At 56.8% G+C, this 16857-nt stretch overlaps 1 protein-coding gene across 1 annotated transcript; it reads right to left on the minus strand.

The window, feature by feature from the left end:
• Positions 1 to 3776: 3776 nt before the first annotated feature.
• On the minus strand, positions 3777 to 16476 carry LOC141476399 (olfactory receptor 14J1-like). Its single transcript, XM_074165076.1, has 2 exons — positions 16443 to 16476; positions 3777 to 4798 (listed from the first exon to the last, which is right to left on the minus strand). The coding sequence occupies exons 1-2, from the start codon at positions 16474 to 16476 to the stop codon at positions 3777 to 3779; spliced, it is 1056 nt and encodes a 351-aa protein (XP_074021177.1).
• Positions 16477 to 16857: the final 381 nt, after the last annotated feature.

Raw genomic sequence — 16857 nt, forward strand, 5'->3', positions numbered from 1 at the left:
GCTGACATAACGCCACTGCAAATTGAAGAACCGGAGAGCGTGTGAAAGCTTCTGCTTCTGAGACAGAACCGCTGCTGCTTTGAGCCTGTAAAAGCACAGAGGAAGGGTAGGTTTATTTCCACTCCTTTCTAGCACGTGAACTACCACAGCTACTGACCGATTTAAGGTGGGCCCTGCCGGTACGCGAGCACACACACACGTACGTTTCACTACTCGGCAACCTCACGCGCTGCAAGTCATTTTTGGGGCAGTAAGATGCAAAAAGAGCAAGTCCTTACGGCTACAGGGCACTATCAAACATCAACAAAACACGATTCAGCCCGAAGACAGTAACGCTCCGTTTTAAAAGGCCAGCTGAGTCGATTTAACTTCACCACTCGTTGGCAATTTGTACAGGATGCAAGATACTTGTACGTCAGTCCTACAGACAGGACTAGTTAATCACAGAATCACAGCATGGTAGCGGTTGGAAGGGACCTTCAGAGATCATCCAATCCAAGCCCCTGCCAGAGCAGGGTCACCCAGAGCAGGCTGGACAGGAACCTGTCCCACGGGGGTTTGAAGATCCCCTGGGAGTTTGAGGATCCCCTCTTGTCCTGTCACTGGGCACCACCAAAAAATGGCTGGCCCCATCCTCCCGACACCCACCCTTTAAGTATTTATAGGCGTTGATCAGATCCCCCCTCAGTCTTCTCTTCTCCAGACTAAACAGACCCAAGTCCCTCAGCCTTTTTATCGTAAGAGAGATGTTCTAGGCCCCTCATCATCTTTGTAGCCCCTATGAATACCTCTAACCTTTGCTGCCGCTGTGAACTGCAGGTTCTAAAAGCTTGTCTGTCTTACTGTAGCCAAATCTTCCCTTTACACAACACTTTATGTTATGTTCATATCTATCTTTTTCTTTCTATCTCTCCATCCATCCATCCATCTATCTACCCACCCATCTATCTATCCATCAATCTATCTATATCTAATACAGTTCTCATAAGATTGGCCCTTGTAGAAAGACACATACTTAGCGGATAGTTGCTGAGTGGTGTTGTTTATGGAACTTTATTGTGCTTTGCTTTTCTTTTGTGACAAATAGGAAAGCTCCTCCTGTGCCCGGGTGCAGCCAGTTCCCCGAGGAGAGCTGGTGGAGCTGTAACCTCCAGCTGCGGACCTGAGTGGAGCAGTCTGATGCGAGGAACAGTGATGTAAGTCCCCGGCGGCTAGTGTCAGAAGTAGTGAGGAGCAAGGTTGTCCAGACAGTGGTGGACCTCAAGGGACCGCTTTTTCTACCCCTCCAGACCTCCTGAGGAGACCCTCTGCATCAATATCGACAGCAGAATGCTGCCATCACCTCTTCTCTAAACGGAAAAGTAGTAAAATGTACCCTTTACAATCAAACATCGTTGGTTTAGGTGCACTTTGAAATCTTCCACTGTGAAATGACTCCAATCAGGTGTACAAGTCTTGAAGGCTTGAAGAAAATTGCAGGAAGAGACATAGCTCGTTAGGGCTTTCTGTATTTTAATGAGCCTCACGGTGTATTTGCCCCTCAGTCCACGAACCTCAGTTCCTGAGAGAAGAGCAAACAAAGTGCTCAAGAAATCCAACTGAGAAAAAAAACTCAGAGCACCTGGAAGCATTAATGGGCCCCACTGAGGGCCGTTACTGGCCAAGCCTCCCCAGGGACTCGTTAGAGCAGATCACAGGAGGCCATGATTGCAGGTTGGCAAAGGTGCTGTGCAGGCAGCTCAGATGCTGAGGAACCCCTCGGTTTGTTTGATGGAGCAGAAAGGCCAATCCCTGACCGCCAGGCCCTGGGAAGGCAGTTCCTGCCCCTCAGGTGGGGCTCAGGGCCCTTCCTGGGGTGATCGGGTGTGAGGGGGAGCAAGGCCAAGCGTTCAAGGGCTGGGCAACACCTCCCGGCCTCCCCAAGCAGGGCAAAGGAAGGAATGAAGTCCAGAGCCTCCAAACAAAGTTCCTCCTTTTAGGCCTCGGTGGCAGAGGAAGCTGCCCTAAGCTAAGGGGACAAAGACCTCAGTCCTGTTGGGCCTTGCAGCCTCGCCAGAGCCCTGTGACGTCTCTACTGCAGGTTGTCCTACACCGTCCCACACCTTATCCCTTTCCCCTCAGTCTGTTGGCGTCCATCCTGCTTTCCCACCGGGCTCTCACCCCAGCATTTCTGTATCTTCCCTGATGTCTCTCCATCCTTGCTGGATTTTCGTTGAAACACCGAGGCGTGGGCTGATCCAGACTCCCTGTGGGTGACCTCTAGCACCACAATGCCCCGCTTTGATTGAGATTTCTTTTCCCTCACCTAATTGAAAAAAACAACCCATTGCCCTCCAGATGCCTTCTGCTGGCCTGTCAGAGACACTGCCCGACCTGAGCCTAAAAGCCCAGCCATGACTCAAGGGCTGACCTACCAGCGAGTGCAGAAAGAAGTGACCTGGCAGCCCCCTCTCCCAGCCACATTCCTGCTGTTGGCCTGTCCCCTCCAGAGACAGCAGTGACCTCACGGACACCTTGGCAGCCATGTGCCTCCTGCTGGCCCACAAGATACTAACCCAACAAGTGCAAGGTCCTGCCCCTGGGTCACGGCAATCCCAGGCACAAATACAGGTTGGGTGGAGAACGGCTGGAGAGCAGCCCTGAGGAGAAGGACTTGGGGGTGTTGGTGGCTGAGAAGCTCCACACGAGCCAACAACGTGCGCTGGCAGCCCAGAAACCCCGCTATCCTGGCCTGCATCCCCAGCAGCGTGGCCAGCAGGGCGAGGGAGGGGGGGAGGGATTCTGTCCCTCTGCTCCGCGCTGGGGAGACCCCCCCTGGAGTCCTGTGTCCAGCTTTTAGTCCTCAGCACAGGAAGGACATGGACCTGTTGGAGCTGGTCCAGAGGAGGCCCCGGAGATGCTGGGAGGGCTGGAGCCCCTCTGCTGTGAGGACAGGCTGAGAGAGTTGGGGGGGTTCAGCCTGGAGAAGAGGAGGCTCCGGGGAGACCTTAGAGCCCCTTCCAGTCCCTCAAGGGGCTCCAGGAAAGCTGGGGAAGGACTCTTGATCAGAGAGGGGAGCCATGGGATGAGGGGGAAGAGTTTTAACCTGAAAGAGGGGAGATTGAGATGAGATCTGGGAAAGAAATTCTTTGCTGTGAGGGTGGTGAGAGCCTGGCCCAGGTTGCCCAGAGAAGCTGTGGCTGCCCCATCCCTGGAGGGGTTCAAGGCCAGGCTGGAGGGGGCTTGGAGCAACCTGGTGTGGTGGGAGGTGTCCCCAGGGCAGGGCAGGGGGTGGCACTGGGTGGTCTTTAAGGTCCCTTCCAACCCAATCCATTCTATGATTCTATGACAGCCACACTGTAGGACTCTGACCAAGCTCCAAGAGCACTCAGGCCTTACACTCGTGCAAGGGCTCAAAAGGAGAGTGTGGAAGTGAAGACAGAACAACTCAGTGGAGACCAAGCACTGGTGCTCCCTGGCTGTGCTGGGGCTCCTTTCCCCTTCAGCTCCACACACCCCCACTGCCCCCGCAGCTCCAGAGAAGGTCCTGGTGGAAAGATCTCAGACAACCAAGTCAATGAGTGTCCTTTATTTTATTTAAGCACTCAGCGCAGCGCCTCATTTACACAGTCTCTGGGTCACACAGGACAGGCAAGGACCAAGTTAGAAATGGTATGAAAAAAGACATTTTTTTGGTAAACAACTTTCTCGCAAGTATAACACCACCACCCCAAAATACGTGCGAGAGGCTGTGCCTGTAGTGAGATTCATTGTGACTGCTATGGAGATGAAGATGGCTAGTTCATTGCTTTTGAAAAACACCGAGTCATAGTTTTCCTCAGGGCATCCTTGAGCTCCTGGTTCCTCATGCTGTAGATGAGGGGGTTCACTGCCGGAGGAACCACCGAGTACAGCACAGCCACCACCAGGTCTAGGGATGGGGAGGAGATGGAGGGCGGCTTCAGGTAGGCAAACATGCCCGTGGTGACAACCAGAGAGACCACGGCCAGGTGAGGGAGGCACGTGGAAAAGACTTTGTGCCGTCCCTGCTCAGAGGGGATCCTCAGCACGGCCCTGAAGATCTGCACATAGGACAGCACGATGAAAACAAAACAACCAAATGCTAAACAGACACTAACGACAACAACCCCAACATCCCTGAGGTAGGAGCCTGAGCAGGAGAGCTTGAGGATCTGGGGGATCTCACAGAAGAACTGGTCCAGGGCATTGCCCTGGCAGAGGGGTAGGGAAAATGTACTGACTGTGTGCAGGAGAGCGTCGAGAAACCCAGTGCCCCAGGCAGCAGCTGCCATGTGGACACAAGCTCTGCTGCCCAGGAGGGTCCCGTAGTGCAGGGGTTTGCAGATGGCAACGTAGCGGTCGTAGGCCATGATGGTGAGAAGAGAAAACTCTGCTGACATCAGGAAGAGAAAGAAAAAGAGTTGGACAGCACATCCCGTGTGGGAGATGGCCGTGGTGTTCCAGAGGGAACTGGCCATGGATTTGGGGAGAGTGGTGGAGATGGAGCCCAGGTCGAGGAGGGACAGGTTGAGAAGGAAGAAGTACATGGGGGTGTGGAGGCGGTGGTCACAGGCTATGGCAGTGATGATGAGGCCGTTTCCCAGGAGGGCAGCCAGGTAGATGCCCAGGAAGAGCCAGAAGTGCAAGAGCTGCAGTTCCCGTGTGTCTGCGAATGCCAGGAGGAGGAACACAGTGATGGAGCTGCCATTGGACATTTGCTGCCTCGGGGCATGGGGACCTGTTGTAAGAGGAAAAGTCTGTGACAAGTTCAGGTAGATGTCTATGAGCAAAACGTATTCTGGTTGTCATGGAAACCTCCCAGGTCACCTCTCCCCTTTCAGAAAGACCTTTGGCTGAAGTCTGGTGGGTGCTGGCTGAGGATCCCCCGAGGAGCAGAGGGCTCCGCGGTGGGTTCTGGAGGAGTCAGTCCTGCCCTACAGCAATAGAGATACAGGAACCGGGAGTCATAACAGCTAAAACCCACCTGTGGCATTAGAGGGATTATCAGCTTTGTCACTCCCAAAGGTGACACTCTGCAAGAGCAGAGCTGTGGAGAATTGGGTTTATTTGTTTCTTCTTGCCCCGCCACAGTGAGCGTTATTTTTAAGGCAGAAATCCTTGCCATTTCTGCTTCTCTCCAGGAGAAGCCCTTGTGGGTCCTGTGAGGCAACGGGACTGTCCCTGTGTGTGGAGTGAGGACAGCCAGTGTCTCCACCAGCCCTGTTCTCAGCTGCCCTCGGCTGCCACCTCGGAGCTGGAGGGCCAGCGCGCCCAGATGTTCCCCTGAGAAGGACCTGGACAACATTGAGAGTGGGTGAATCCCATTTCCAAGTGCAGATCTCCAAGCTCTTCCTACTGCCTCATCCTTCCTGAGGGATACCTCAGCTCTCCACTCCCAGCCAGGGACCTGGAGGGCCCATTCCGGCCGCTCGCACACAGCCTTCCAGCAGCACCTCCATGGCCTTGGCACCGGGGGGCTGCTGGGCAACAGAGAGATGCAACTGGAGAGCTGTGCCCTTCTGGAGGACAGCCTGCAGCACAGCACACACACCCCCGGCAGGGAAATCACTGAATGTCCTCAAGAGCGTATGTTCTGAATGGAAAACTGGCTCCCTGAGCCCTGCAAACAGCATTGCCCCGAATTCTCTTCTCCAGGCTGAATCCCCCCACCTCTCTCAGCCTGTCCTCGCAGCAGAGGGGCTCCAGCCCTCCCAGCATCTCCGGGGCCTCTGCTGGACCCAGACTCCCAGCTCAGCTGGGAACAAAGGCAGTGTGAACAGGAGGGGGGAAATGGAGAAATTCCCAATCTTCCTGTTAGTGGAGGCAGTTCAGGGACAAACAAATGGGTACTCGGAGTTTCTTCTCAACAGGGTTCCATGGGCTCAGGAGGTTACTCAAGCCATGGACCCCATGGCTTTGGAAGGGAAGGCTCTGCTGGGTGGCAGAAGAGACCTGGGGCTTGCTCCAGGGGAGGCATCTGCAGCGCCCGGCCCCCCCTCCCACGGCACTTTTGGGAGCAGCTCCCTCTCCTGTGTCTCTGCTTCCTGGAGAAGTCCCTGCCGGGGGCTGTTTCTCTGTGCCCAGGTCTCCTCCCTGTCTGTGCTCACAGACCCCGTCCCACCCGCTGGGTGCCCAGCTCTGCCCTGCAGACCCCTCCTGGCAGCCGGGCACTGCCCAGGGGCATCTCTGGGAGTGCAGGGGCTCAGGAGCAGCTTGGCCAGGTCCCTACTAGAACTGGGGGCTCAGTGCCTCCTCCAGAGCAGGGAAATAAATGCCCATCTCCCACTGCCCACCCAGCCCACCAAAGGTGGAAAACTCAAAGCAAAGCCCTGTTACCTTTCCGGAAAATGCTACCTTGATGTTCTTCTTGAATGTCCCCAAGGTGATGCCCGAGGCTGAGCTGGAACTGCAGCAAACCTGCCCCAGGCGGCACACTCTCGGCAGCAGAAGGACCCTGCTTTGCCAGGAGGGGTTTCTTCCAGCCACAGCTTCTCCCCACATTGCCGTGGGGAGCTCCCCAGGCAGGCTGAGCTGACCCTGGTGGCAGAGTCCCTGCCCCAGCACACAGCCCCCTGGGGTGCAGGGACCCTGCTCTGAAGGACAGCCCTGGGCACCCTGCTCTGAAGCAAAGCTTTGCACACACACAGGATTTTGGAAATGTTAGGGCAACTGTGAGCTTGCCTGGTTCCACTCCTGGGGGGCTGGTGTGGAATGTGTGATCCAGGTATAAATACCGGCTGGGAGGAGAATGGCTGGAGAGCAGCCCTGAGGAGAAGGACATGGGGATGTTGGTGGCTGAGAAACTCAACATGACCCATCACTGTGCGCTGGCAGCCCGGAAAGCCAACCGCATCCTGGGCGGCATCCCCAGCAGCGTGGCCAGCAGGGCGAGGGAGGGGGGGGAGGGATTCTGCCGCTCTGGGGAGACCCCCCCTGGAGCCCTGTGTCCAGCTTTTAGTCCTCAGCACAGGAAGGACATGGACCTGTTGGAGCGGGTCCAGAGGAGCCCACGGAGATGCTGGGAGGGCTGGAGCCCCTCTGCTGTGAGGACAGGCTGAGAGAGTTGGGGGGGTTCAGCCTGGAGAAGAGAAGGCTCCGGGGAGACCTTGGAGCCCCTTCCAGTCCCTCAAGGGGCTCCAGGAAAGCTGGGGAAGGACTCTTGATCAGTGAGGGGAGCCATGGGATGAGGGGGAACAGTTTTAACCTGAAAGAGGGGAGATTGAGATGAGATCTGGGAAAGAACTTCTTTGCTGTGAGGGTGGTGAGAGCCTGGCCCAGGTTGCCCAGAGAAGCTGTGGCTGCCCCATCCCTGGAGGGGTTCAAGGCCAGGTTGGACGGGGCTTGGAGCAACCTGGTGTGGTGGGAGGTGTCCCCAGGGCAGGGCAGGGGGTGGCACTGGGTGGTCTTTAAGGTCCCTTCCAACCCAAACCATTCGATCATTCTATGCTTCAGCCCAAATGTGCGGCAAAGCCCTCAGCAGGGACAGGACGAGCTGGAACTCTTCCCGTTGGAGACAGAGCTGTGGCACTGATGGAATAAACTGCCCAGGCGTGGTGGAGAGCTGAATACAGCTGGTCGTCCAGACCAGCATCTTCCAGGAACAGCAATAGTCCAGACTGAAAGTCAGTCCAACCTGGAAAGGCAATTCAAGGGCATCATTGTGCACATTTACTATTATGGGACCAACTAAAGAACCAAAGATAATGTGCGGTCACTGCTAGATTTGAGAGCAGATGTAGATAGAGCTGAGATTCTCCACGTTCTCTTTGCCACAGCCTTCCCCAGCAAGGTGTCCCACGCCTTGGTGACTCGAGGCAGGACTCCCAAGGAGAAGAGCCAGCAGTGGCTATGGGTCAGGTCAGGGGTCACAGAATCACAGAATGATATGGTATTGGAAGGGACCTCTGGAGACCATCTCCTCCAACCCCCTGCCAAAGCAGGTCCACCCAGAGCAGGTTGCCCAGGAAGGTGTCCAGATGGGTTTTGAATGTCTCCAGAGAAGGAGACTCCACCACCTCTCTGGGCAGCCTGTTCCAGGGCTCTGCCACCCTCGCAGGAAAGAAGTTCCTCCTCATGTTTAGATGCAACTTTGTATGTCCACGTTTGTGCCCGTTCCCTCTTGTCCTGTCACTGGGCACCACTGAAAAAAGACTGGCCCCATCTTCCTGACACACACCATTTAAGTATTTATAGGCGTTGATCAGATTCCCCCCTCAGTCTTCTCTTCTCCAGACTAAACAGACCCAAGTCCCTCAGACTTTCCTCGTAAGAGAGATGTTCTAGGCCCCTCATCATCTCGGTAGCCCTTTGCTGTACCCTCTCCAGCGGTTCCCTGTCCTTCTTGAACTGGGGAGGCCAGAACTAGACCCAGTGCTCCAGATGGGGCCTCCCCAGGGCAGAGCAGAGGGGGAGGATGACCTCCCTCAACCTGCTGGCCACCTGCTGGCTCTTCTTGATGCACCCCAGGATGCCATTGGCCTTCTTGGCCACAAGGGCACATTGCTGGCTCATGGTCATCCTGTTGTCCACCAGGAATCCCAGGTCTTTTTCCACAGAGCTGCTCTCCGGCAGGCCAGCCCCAACCTGTACTGGTGCATGGGGTTACTCCTCCCCAGGTGCAGCACCCTACAGGGTGCCTTTCCCAGTCTATGGGCCAGGAGGTGCAACATCCAAGGGACCAGAGAAGGGCAACGGAGCTGGTGAGGGGTCTGGAGAACAAGTCTTGTGAGGAGAGGCCGAGGGAGCTGGGGGTGTTCAGCCTGGAGAAAAGGAGGCTGAGGGGAGACCTTCTCGCTCTCTCTAAAACTCCCTGAAAGGAGGGGGTAGCCGGGGGGGTTGGGGGGTGTCGGTCTCTTCTCCCAAGTCACAGGCGACGGGACAAGAGGGAATGGCCTCAAGTTGTGCCAGGGGAGGTTCAGATTGGAGATTAGGAGAAATTTTTACACCCAAAGGGTTATTAAGCGTTGGAATGGGCTGCCCAGGGAAGTGGTTGAGGCACCGTGCCTGGAGGGATTTAGAAGGTCGGTTGACATAGTACTTAGGGACATGGTTCGGTGATGGTTTTCTTGTCAGAGTTAGGTGGATGGCTGGACAGCAGGAAGGACAGCGCTTCCTCTGGGACATTTCTCGCAGCCGTTCTGAGGGAGAAAGAAGCGTCGGGCGGACTGAAACCGCAACGAGGGCGTCCCCATCGCCCTCTCCCGCATCCCCTCCTCGCTTTTGCCCCCTTCAGCCAGGCCACAGACCCCCCGGGACCTGTTGAAACGACCCTTTGCCACCACCGTTACTCACTTTCCCTCAGGCCGCCCCTGCGTGCCCTGCCCTTCTGCCCCGCCCACCCCTGGCAAGCCCCGCCTCCCATTGGCTCACCCACCACCCTTGTCCCACCCACCCCCCCCGTCTACGTGCTGCCATTGGGCCAGCGGCTGCACTCACCCCGCCCCCGCGCTCCTGCAGGGAGCTCCTCGGGTGGAGAAAAAGGCAGGAAAAGTGCCCCCCCCGCCTTTCCCCTCAGGGCCACAAAATGGCCGCGCCGCGTGGTTTCAACTGGTAAAACCAAGATACGATCACCCGCAAACCACCCAAAATAGCCGGTTTTACCAAAAGAAAGGGATTTAAAGCACCTGTGCTGACACTGCCCCTCGTAAGGCGCCACCAGAGCCTTTCCCTCGGGGGGGAAGAGGTGACAAAATGGCAGCCGCGGCTGAGGCGGCGAACTCCCCTCAGGCAGGCCCTGGGGTATGGGACGAGGGGGAAACCTGCGCCCCGCAACCCCAGGGGGGATTTCACCACCCGCCTGCGCAGCGGAAGACGCCGTGAGGGGGAAGGCGGATAACTTAGGGTGGACACCGTTCTATTTTGGGGGCGTAAAATGGATTTTAGGGAGCAGTGGGACCCTGGGGTGGAGCAGTGGGGATCTGGGGTGCTCTGCGGTTTTGGGTGGGGGGCTTATTTGGTGTCAGGGGGCACATGGGCTGCCCTAGAGGGATGGGGAAGGCTGGGAGGTGGAAATGGTGCGTCCTGAATAATCAGGGGTGCCCTAAATAATGGTTGGTGCCGTAAGTAATGGGGGTGCACCCTCCTCTCTGACTGCCGCCTCCTCCCCCAGCTGAACCCTCCTCACTCCCAGTTTTGGGGTTTACTGAGCCCCTCTGGGAGCCGCTGGAAAAACAGGGTGTACTCCCCAAATGCGGGGGGGTGTCCCACGGCACCACACGGGCAACAAGTGGCACTCTCTGCGGTGCCGTTGGGGTGCCTGTCATGCACCCCCCTGCAATGGGAACTGCTTTCCTCTAGGTCTTGTGTGGTCCATCCACCCTCCGCGTCTCATGGAGTTCTGTGGGCCTGGATTTGGACACGAAATTGAGAACCTGCCCTGAATGCTATAGGGCAACGTGGGGACGAACACTGTAGTCACTGGAGAGCTGGGAAATTCAGGTGATGGAAAAGAGACAGATCAGCTGTCCCTGCGGTTCCTGACAGCGACCGTTCGTGTGAACACCTCTAAAAACGGCCATGGCCATCAGGAGTAGGACAAGGTTCCTTTGGTCTTTATTTGGGCATCAGCTGGCATTTCACTTGGGCAGCTGCTGGCGCTCCAAGGTCCTTTCCACCCAAACCAGTCCATGATTCCATGGTTCTACATCCCCTGCGATGGGAAAGCCCCAGCTCCGTCCCCAGGAGACACCTCCTGACCCCGCCGTCTCTTTGCCTCCCCTCTGAGGCCAAAGAAGGTGCCTCCTCAACGTGGGCCATTACAGTTGCCATCATCTTCCTCAGGAGGTCCCTTCCTTTGGCTTCAGGAGGGCCTTTGGGCAAGCGCACAGAGCGGGCAAGCCCGGGTGCAGGGCCCGTGGCCAGCCCTGTCCTCCCCCGTTGCCTCTGAGCTCTGTCTTATGAGGGCCCGTTTCTCCCTCCGGTGATGGCCCAAACACAGTCTCCCTGGCCGACAGCACAGGCAGCAGTGACCCCTCAGACCCCCTCGTGCTCAGGGCACGGTGGCCCCTGTCTCTGCCCACAGAAGGGGCAAACCAGAGGAAAAAGCCCCGAGGCCTGGAGACGTGGGGCCAGAGAGCCTGGCGGCCTGGCCAGCGCTAGCCCACCCCTAGCGACATGGGGACAAAGTGGCCAGCCGGCCTGGCCAGCACAAGCCTAGCCCTGGGGACACTGGGCCAAAGGGCCTGGCCGGCCCGGCCAGCGCTAGCCCAGATCTGGAGGCACAGTGCCCAACTGCGCTCCTGGCCGGAGCTGGGCTCGTGGCCACCAGCCAAAGTCCTGTCCCGCGCTTTCTCCCTGCTCTTGGCCAGGCCGTCCCCAGTCTCCCGGGCTCCCTCCAGCCCCACGGGGGGATCCAAGGTGCAGAAAAGCGCGTCAGTGGCCACGGGCCACTCCGGGGGGCATCTTGCCCATCTCCTGGCTCCTCTGTGGGTTTCCGCCCCTTTGGGATGTTGTCTCCCACCGAGTCTAAGGAGGGATCCATCCGTTGCCTGACGCCAGCAGGAAGGACGTGTTGCCTGACGCCAGCAGGAAGGCCAACACCGGCCCAGCTGGCTACCACCCGCCCCATGGTGGCTGCAAACTTCAAAACCATCCCATCTGGCTGAGTCAGCGCAATCTCCGTCGAGAGGCTGCGATGCGTCTCTCGCCTCCTGCCCGCGCTGAGGCCGGAGAGCCCCAACAGGAGACGGGGGAGCTTTGGGCCACCTCTCCCGGGGACTGGGCAACCTCAAACCGGCTCCGCTCCCAATGGAATCACAAGTCACAAGGCCAGGGAAAAGGGGGACGCTCAAACCAGCGCTGCCCCACCGAGGGTGGGATCCCGCAGGTCCGTGCGTGCCAAGATGCTCCTGTCCTGACCCGGAGGAGGGTTTTTGCAAACGGCGCACTGTTGCGTGAAGAGGCAGCATAGCTTTGGCAGAAAATAAAGCCCCTTTCGTTCTAACACTCCTCACCGAGGTGGGAGGCTCGGGGCGGCTGGGTTTAAATTCTGAGTGATGCCCAATACGCCACTATCAGCCCAGTCGCGTTTAATATATTTTAAACTATCACGATTCTGGATACACTGACGGTGGACTGCGCCTTCAGTCTAGTCGTGCTCACGAACCAGCACGGCCGCACTTCAGTGTCTGGTCGCGTTCAGTGAGAAACCCAAACGGCTAGCTACTTAAACAGTGCAGTTTATTTAAGCAGCAGATAAATACACTGTCTGCAAAGCACGGGCAAGTAAAAATATTGTTAATGGTACAAAGTGCGCAACAAAGTTCCAAACAACACAGCCTGGCTATAAATGTAAAAAGATAACCCTCTAGAGAGATTTCTGAGTTCCCCGAGGAAGCACTCGGCACAGTCTAAGTCTGACCCACAGGCGTCCCTATGGGGGGGAAGAACGGCTCAGCCCCTCGACTGGTCCCGGGAGTCAGAGGCAGTCCCTGATGGGGTCCTGCCTGACTTGTTTACGATGGTGTCTTCCCCAGCATCCCCCCTTTCTCGGGCTATTTTTATACTATTTTTTACCTTCAAGGTGGAGTTTGAGTGAGTCTAGTCATACGTACCTTTATTATGATTGGTGTAAAATCCTCTCGCCTCGCATTTAAAGGTATAGTTTACCAAAACTTCAGGGCGCAGACTCAAGGAGGAGTGGTCGCACCTTGGAGGCGGGCAGCCTTCGGGCTGGAGGTGTGTTTTGGTATTATAATGACATTATAACGAGCAAAGTTCACACAAAGAACAGCATTTCATCAAAATTTGACAGACTGTTGGCTCAGGGTGGCAAGCATGCCGCTTATCAGTTCCATAGGATCAGCTTGTTCCCATTCTGCTGTGTAATCACAGAGCTTGGCCGTGGAATCTTCACTCCACTCCATCCTCCGTGTTGCTTTTGCAAGCAATATTGTTCAGGGAGTCATAGATGTAGCGGATTCCTCGCACACCAGCTGCCGCTGCGTTCCACCCTGGAAACGTTTCGATTTTATACCTTTCCTTAATGTGTGAACAATGCTGTATTTTTAATATAATTGTATTTTAGGAATTATTCCACAACACCCTCGTGTGAATCCTTGTGCAAGCCCCCTCCTGTGCCACCCCTCTAAATCGCCCCCCCACACCTCCAACCCCCAGCCCTGGATGCACCCTTGTGCGAGCCCTCAGACGAGGTCTTGTGCAAATCCTCTTGCAAATGCTCATGTCCCATCTTCCACCCCCTCCCCACCTCCCAAATCCCTCCCAACCCCTCCCCCATCCTCCAACCCCCCCAAACCCTCCTGCTAACACCCGTGCCAGCCCCCACCCACACACCTTCCCCCTCCCCCAACAGCCCCTCTCCCACTCCCAGCCCCGTGTGAACCCTTGTGCAAACCGTCGTGCAAGGACTTGCGCGAACCATCATCCACCCCCTTCCCCCCACCCTCCAAATCACTCTCAAACCCCTCTCTCACCCCACAGCCCCCCTACGAACCCTTGTGCAAATCCCTGTGCAAACCGTTGTCTGAGGCCCCTCCCACGCCAGCACCCACCTCCTGCCCCCTCCCCCACCCCCAAGCCCCGCCCCCCCAAACCCATCCAGCGAATCCTCATGCGAGGCCTCATGCAAAATCCCAACCCCACGCTGTCATCCCTCTATGAGCCCTCGTGCAAAGTCTTGTGAGAGCCGCCTCCTGCGCCACCCCCCGTCCCACTCGCCCCCTCTCCACCCCAAATATTCTCTTTCCCCACTGCCCCCCCTATCTCCCAGCCGCCTACAAACTCTTGTGCGAATCCTCGTGCAAGGCCTCAGGCAAATTCTCGTGCGAGACCTCATGCAAAATCTCCTCGCGCCCCACCATCCAACCCCCTTCTCCCAGTCCCCAAATCAACCCTAACCCCCTCCCCTGCCCCCCCAACAACCCTCGTGCGAGGCCTGATGAGAATCCCGATGTGAACCCTTGTGTGAGAACCCCTCGTGCAGTAGCACCCCCCCCCACACTGCAAATCCCCCCTGCACCCCTCCCCCAACCCCAGCCCCCACCGAACCCTGATGCGAATCCTCCTGTCAGTCTCCTCATGTGCCACCCTCCACCCCCTCACCCCTAAACCCCTCTCAACGCCTCCCCCACCCCCCTATGAACCTTGTGCAAATGCTCCTGCAAGATCTGGTGTGAATTCTTGCCATAAGCCTTGTGCAAGCCCCCTCCTGTGCCATCACCCACCCCCGAACCCACCCTCCAACCTTTTCCCCCATTGTGCAAGGTCTCTTGTGAACCCCCTCCTGCCCCACCCCCCATCCCCCTCTCCCCGTCTCTCCCCCCTGCAACAGTCCCCAGATCCCTACAAACTCTCGTGCGAGTCCTCTTGCACGACCTTGTGCATCTCGTGCAAGTCCTTGTACCAAATCCCCTGAAGTGCCACCATCCTCCCTCCCCCACCTTCCCACCCCCAAATCCCCCTTCAACGCCCTCCTTCACCCCTCCTCCTCCCCCAAACCCTCGTGAAAAATCCCCCTGCACAAAATCCAAAATCCACCCCCCTCCGCCATCCCCTAACCCCTCACAGCTCCCCCCCTGTCCCGCGCTTTCTCCCTGCTCTTGGCCAGGCCGTCCCCAGTCTCCCTCCAGCCCCACGGGGGGATCCAAGGTGCAGAAAAGCGCGTCAGTGGCCACGGGCCACTCCGGGGGGCATCTTGCCCATCTCCTGGCTCCTCTGTGGGTTTCCGCCCCTTTGGGATGTTGTCTCCCACCGAGTCTAAGGAGGGATCCATCCGTTGCCTGACGCCAGCAGGAAGGACGTGTTGCCTGACGCCAGCAGGAAGGCCAACACCGGCCCAGCTGGCTACCACCCGCCCCATGGTGGCTGCAAACTTCAAAACCATCCCATCCGGCTGAGTCAGCGCAATCTCCGTCGAGAGGCTGCGACGCGTCTCTCGCCTCCTGCCCGCGCTGAGGCCGGAGAGCCCCAACAGGAGACGGGGGAGCTTTGGGCCACCTCTCCCGGGGACTGGGCAACCTCAAACCGGCTCCGCTCCCAATGGAATCACAAGTCACAAGGCCAGGGAAAAGGGGGACGCTCAAACCAGCGCTGCCCCACCGAGGGTGGGATCCCGCAGGTCCGTGCGTGCCAAGATGCTCCTGTCCTGACCCGGAGGAGGGTTTTTGCAAACGGCGCACTGTTGCGTGAAGAGGCAGCATAGCTTTGGCAGAAAATAAAGCCCCTTTCGTTCTAACACTCCTCACCGAGGTGGGAGGCTCGGGGCGGCTGGGTTTAAATTCTGAGTGATGCCCAATACGCCACTATCAGCCCAGTCGCGTTTAATATATTTTAAACTATCACGATTCTGGATACACTGACAGTGGACTGCGCCTTCAGTCTAGTCGTGCTCACGAACCAGCACGGCCGCACTTCAGTGTCTGGTCGCGTTCAGTGAGAAACCCAAACGGCTAGCTACTTAAACAGTGCAGTTTATTTAAGCAGCAGATAAATACACTGTCTGCAAAGCACGGGCAAGTAAAAATATTGTTAATGGTACAAAGTGCGCAACAAAGTTCCAAACAATACAGCCTGGCTATAAATGTAAAAAGATAACCCTCTAGAGAGATTTCTGAGTTCCCCGAGGAAGCACTCGGCACAGTCTAAGTCTGACCCACAGGCGTCCCTATGGGGGGGAAGAACGGCTCAGCCCCTCGACTGGTCCCGGGAGTCAGAGGCAGTCCCTGATGGGGTCCTGCCTGACTTGTTTACGATGGTGTCTTCCCCAGCATCCCCCCTTTCTCGGGCTATTTTTATATTATTTTTTACCTTCAAGGTGGAGTTTGAGTGAGTCTAGTCATACGTACCTTTATTATGATTGGTGTAAAATCCTCTCGCCTCGCATTTAAAGGTATAGTTTACCAAAACTTCAGGGCGCAGACTCAAGGAGGAGTGGTCGCACCTTGGAGGCGGGCAGCCTTCGGGCTGGAGGTGTGTTTTGGTATTATAATGACATTATAACGAGCAAAGTTCACACAAAGAACAGCATTTCATCAAAATTTGACAGACTGTTGGCTCAGGGTGGCAAGCATGCCGCTTATCAGTTCCATAGGATCAGCTTGTTCCCATTCTGCTGTGTAATCACAGAGCTTGGCCGTGGAATCTTCACTCCACTCCATCCTCCGTGTTGCTTTTGCAAGCAATATTGTTCAGGGAGTCATAGATGTAGCGGATTCCTCGCACACCAGCTGCCGCTGCGTTCCACCCTGGAAACGTTTCGATTTTATACCTTTCCTTAATGTGTGAACAATGCTATATATTTCTAATAAAAATTATATTTTAGGAATTATTCCACAGTGCACACACAGAGAGACTTTTCCCCCAAAAAGAGCACTTTTCAGGGCCCTTGTGGCATCTGCTGCGGCTTTGCCAGAGCTCCCTCTTCTCCCGTTCCCGGGGTTCAGCTCGTGGCCGCGACGAGGGAGACGCTTCGGAGCACGGCTGACGTGATACTCCGGGAGCAGGGTCGATGAAGGGCATTGTCGAGGACAAAGATGCCTCATTCTCCTCCAAGGGCCCAAAAAAAGACCTTGTTCCTCCTCCAGGTCACGCTTTCCTGGAGCCCCTTTAGGGAAGGGGCTCTAAGGTCTCCCCGGAGCCTTCTCTTCTGCAGGCTGAATCTCCCCACCTCTCTCAGCCTGTCCTCGCAGCAGAGGGGCTCCAGCCCTCCCAGCATCTCCCTGGCCTCCTCTGGCCCTGCTCCAACAGCTCCTTTTCTTTCTGATGTTGGTGGCCGCAGAGCTGGAGGCAGCACTGGGGTGGGGGGGTCTCCCCAGAGCAGAGCAGAGCAGAGGGGCAGAATCCCCGCCTCGCCCTGCTGGCCACGCTGCTGGGGATGCAGGCCAGGATAGCGGGGTTTCT

Source organism: Numenius arquata, chromosome 31, assembly GCF_964106895.1.
Source record: "Numenius arquata chromosome 31, bNumArq3.hap1.1, whole genome shotgun sequence".
NCBI classification, from domain to species: Eukaryota; Metazoa; Chordata; class Aves; order Charadriiformes; family Scolopacidae; genus Numenius; species Numenius arquata.

Coding starts and splice junctions, on each gene's coding strand:
- LOC141476399 (XM_074165076.1), bottom strand. CDS start 16,476: ATGCCCTTCATCGACCCTGCTCCCGGAGTATCAC. Junction 4,799..16,442: donor CCCTGCTCCCGGAGTATCAC/GTCAGCCGTGCT, acceptor CATGACAACCAG/AATACGTTTTGCTCATAGAC.